Source organism: Eurypyga helias, unplaced genomic scaffold (genome assembly GCF_000690775.1).
Source record: "Eurypyga helias isolate BGI_N326 unplaced genomic scaffold, ASM69077v1 Scaffold31931, whole genome shotgun sequence".
NCBI classification, from domain to species: Eukaryota; Metazoa; Chordata; class Aves; order Eurypygiformes; family Eurypygidae; genus Eurypyga; species Eurypyga helias.
The window spans coordinates 1-4,265 of record NW_010233416.1 but is presented as its reverse complement, the minus strand read 5'-3'; the positions used below and the strand labels follow the sequence as shown (position 1 = coordinate 4,265).

At 44.7% G+C, this 4,265-nt stretch overlaps 1 protein-coding gene across 1 annotated transcript; it reads right to left on the bottom strand.

The window, feature by feature from the left end:
• Nucleotides 1-249: 249 nt before the first annotated feature.
• LOC104504849 (14-3-3 protein theta-like) lies at nt 250-3,166 on the bottom strand (the record flags this gene model as incomplete). Its single annotated transcript, XM_010161732.1, has 3 exons — nt 250-1,322; nt 2,552-2,647; nt 3,003-3,166. Coding segments are annotated over 3 exons (320 nt in total), but the record flags the coding sequence as incomplete, so codon positions are not given.
• Nucleotides 3,167-4,265: the final 1,099 nt, after the last annotated feature.

Sequence of the window (4,265 nt, the reverse complement as noted above, 5' to 3'; positions counted from 1 at the left end):
CACTTGGCTACTTTTTCCTAGGTCATTCCGGCGAAGACATTAGCTGAGGCAGCTTCAGTCATTCCGAAGGCCACACACCAGGCTACCCACGGCACTTGCGTACAACGCACACTGCTAGGGTTCAGACACGAGCAGAGTTTTTAGAAGAATGCTCTGGCTTTGAGAAAGTCACCTCTAGCACCGATCCCAAAATGTTAAGTTTAGCCCTTAAGCGTGGATGACACGGAATTGGTACAAACCAACAGTAAGTGGTTTATAAAATGTAATTTTATTTAATGTTACTTTGCTGTTACAGAGGGCATAACATTTTCACAAGGCTTTTTTGGGACTACAGTCAATGATTAGCAACACACAATAGTGGTCCAAACTCTCTAAATAACAATCACTGGACGAACTTGACACCTTCTCACATGTGCACAAACCTGCATGGAAAAGTACTAAATTTGATACTTGGACATGTGAACTTCAATTGGTTTTCCCATTCCAGTGTATTAAGAAAGGACATGCACTTCAGGCTGCCAAAAAGCACTGCCTGTACTCCGGCAGTAACATGCTGCTTCTAATACGTAGTAAAGTGAATACCAGAACTACAGAGCAGGAGTGTAAGTGAACTTTTATTGGGAAGGGATATCAACTCAAACAGCAGCAACTGAAGGTTAAGAGAAGCCCCTGTTTTCAACCACACAAGCTTCTGTATTACATGATACGGGAAGCGACTCAATCTGTCGTTTTCCAGACTAGAAATGCTCGACTTGATCTGCCCCAACACCTCCATATTCCTACTGAAAGGATACGCAGTAGCACGTGAAAGTCAATTATGGAAAGGAAACCCTGCGGAAGGAGGGAATGTGGAGAATTAAAAGCTATGTATGTGGAACACTCTTTAGTTGCAATTAACTACATTTTCATGTCTTACTGTAATACAAAACACAGTCAACTGGCAGGAACTGGTTCAGATTCGTTTTTAAATACCAGGTACACCTTAGTCCGCTACATAAGTGTCTGGAAGTTACTTATGTTTATATGAAATGAAGCTATTAATACTTTTCTACAGCAGTAACCGCACACCAGGAAGGCCAGGACAAACACAAATCAAGGAATGGAGTTTTCCCAAAGCTGCAGTGTGAAAAGACTATAAATTGATTTCCATACACATGGATGGGTTTTCTTTGCTATAGGAAATCCAAGTGGAGCTATAAGGAATGGAGACGTGTAAAAAGGTTTCTCGAGGAGGAAAGGGAGAACGACGCCCCACGCGCAGGTTAGTTCTCTGCACCTTCTGCAGCATCACATTCTTCTCCTGCACTGTCTGATGTCCATAACTAGAAAGGAAAGAAAAACAGCGTCAGCTTTCAGAGGCGCAGCTTTACTTCCAGAAAGGGACAACTGCTGGCTGTATAGAGGTGATCACAGGATGGTTTGGGTTGGAAGGGACCTTAAAGACCATCTAGTTCCAACCCCCCTGCCATGGGCAGGGACACCTTCCACTAGACCAGGTTGCTCAAAGCCTCATCCAGCCTGGCCTTGAACACTTCCAGGGATGGGGCATCCACAGCTTCGCTGGGCAACCCGTTCCAGTGCCTCACCACCCGCTCCGTGACAAGGAGTTACACTTCAGGATGCCTACACAGTACCAGCACAGCGGAGCTGCACAGCCCTGGCTCCAGACCTTCCTCAGAGAGAGGTGACCTAGTCGCCCGTGCACAGCCCGCTGTGCCCCTCGGGTGTCTGAGGCAGAGCCGATAGTGCTCTGAACAGGTCCAGACTGAGGTGCTCAGTAGTGAGCTGCATCATCGATCCTACATCATTCTACAAGTCTGGATGAAGGGCAGCCGCATGAGTAACATCCATTTCAAAAGCCACAGTCAGAATCCCGAAGCGAGGATTACCATTTTGGTTCCTGCAGCTAAGCATTTCATAGGGCTAGTAAGAGACTTCTACTGAAGTATTGCAGAATAATAAATGTTGCTGTATTTATTATTTTGCAAATGCCGTGAGTATCCAGAGGACCGTCCCTAAGAAATTCCCTTAGTTACATATTTAATAGAACCTCATGCTTCAGTTAGGCACTTTCTTACACAGTTGATCATTACAATACATACTCAAACATGCACTGATTTCATTCTAAATGCACTGAAGTTCCAGATCTTTTAATGAGAATCAGGAAAATGAATACAGCAAGCTGCGCTGGACGTACAACAGGAGTCACCTCACTTCTGAGGGAGTCACCGAAGTCTGAGTAAGAATCCCCGACAGGTCACAGACTTCTCTTTTGACCCCTTGTCCCATCTCGCACATTAAGGTAGCTGAACGCACCTTCTCCCCCTCCACGGAGGGGGAAGAACATGAGCAATCCATGCCGTTACTTCCGATGAGACGGAGTGCAGCTGCCGACAGGCACTGACGCCACGTCCGGAGCGAGTTACGAAGAGGGCTGCTGCCCTCGCTACGCTTCTCGCTAGAGCGAAACGGGGTTTTTTCATCACAGATCCAGCCCGAGTAAGCAAACGGGTGGTTACAGAACCAGATAGCACACAAAAAGGCAACTTACTGTTAGGTTGTCTCTAAGCAACTGCATGATGAGAGTACTGTCTTTGTATGAGTCTTCGTTCAGTGTATCAAGTTCTGCAATAGCCTCATCGAACGCCTAGAATAATTAAACCATCTTTAGACTTTCCATGAACTGCCCATTAAACAACCAGAAGCTGAACCTAGTGGTAAAGGTAACTTAAAAAAAACCCCAAAGCTAACGTCCTGAATTGCTGTATTTGAACAGAAGCGTAACAAAGGCATAATAAAAGCTCATCGTGTTGCTGAAAGTGTAAGTCACGTCATAACTGCAGCCTGCTTGCACCCCTCTAGTCCCACTAACAGGATGAGCTTGGAAACCAGACACATTACACAGGAACGCGAACTCTAGGGAATAATCGTTCGTCTCATCGAAGCATAAACTCTTCTACCGTCCCGGCAGGCGTACGGAAGGAAAAAACCCAGTAACTTACTGTCTTTGCCAGCGTACAGGCAAGCTCAGGATTGTTGAGAATCTCATAATAAAATACAGAGAAGTTAAGAGCTAGACCCAAGCGAATCGGATGTGTTGGCTGCATCTCCTTCTTGCTGATATCAAATGCCTCCTGATAAGCTCCCTGTGAGTTTTCTATTGTTTCTGTTAAAAGAATGAGAAACATTAAGGTTGGGGCGGTGAGGGGGATTATTTTGTTTGTTGTAAAAGACACTGTCATTTAAAATACCCCATTGGTAGGAGACTGAACAGTCCTCCACTGAAGCCTGCGCTCAGCAAAACACCACACTTACTTTAATCAAGGTCATGATTTTAAACCCATTTTAAGTACAGCTGCCACACTGACAAAACACAGAGAGCAAGTTATACTACAGAGCAATGGTCCTCAAGAGAGATACACACACCACAGTTAGTAAATACAAACATCCAAGATCACTGTACCACCTCAATGGCCTTTGACACTTGAGGAGAAAAATAAAACATGCTGCATTACTCTCTACAGACCTCCTGCCTCATTCCTGGCACGGGATGGATGTGCTCACCGAGGCACGTGCGCAGAGGAAAGAAGGCTACTCTCTGCAGGCCCTACTTCTTGAGGAAGTTTGGAAGGAGTGTATGGCGTGTTCCTGAAAAACTAGAAGCCTGCTTCCAAAAACTGGGTGTAGAAAGGCCAAGATAAAAAAGCCAAGGTCATGCCCAAAATAACTAGAAGAAATACCAGAAAGAAAAGTGGTTACCAGGCCAGAGAGAATACTTCATATAGCCTATTCCAGATTCTCTTCCAACGGACAACCAAAGGGCCAACAGCCACCCTAAACATGCCTGCAGAACAGGAGGAGACCGCAGGAAAAGAAAGGCCATTGCAAGGAGCTCAGAATACAGGTCTGAGGGAGCTAATGCCATAATTGCTCTAGAAAGGGCTAGAAAAGAAGGGTTTGCTAAGTAAAATCTGTTAAGTGTTCAAAAAAGTCACAACATGGGATTTTCAGTATTCAAACTGTAATGGGTGCTAATTTGTTGGGAAAAGAGAAAAAAAAACCCTAGCAAATGCAGGAAATAAATTTGCTTCTAAGTACATAAAATATATTTGAATCTGAGAAAAGAAACAAGTGTTTAGAGGTGGAACATCAGAAAAGCTTCACATAAAACTTCCAGGTCTGTGAGAAGTCAAGCAAAAACTGTAACTTCCCAACACGACACCAACATCTGCTAATGAGGTTACAGAACCATGGAATGGTTTGGG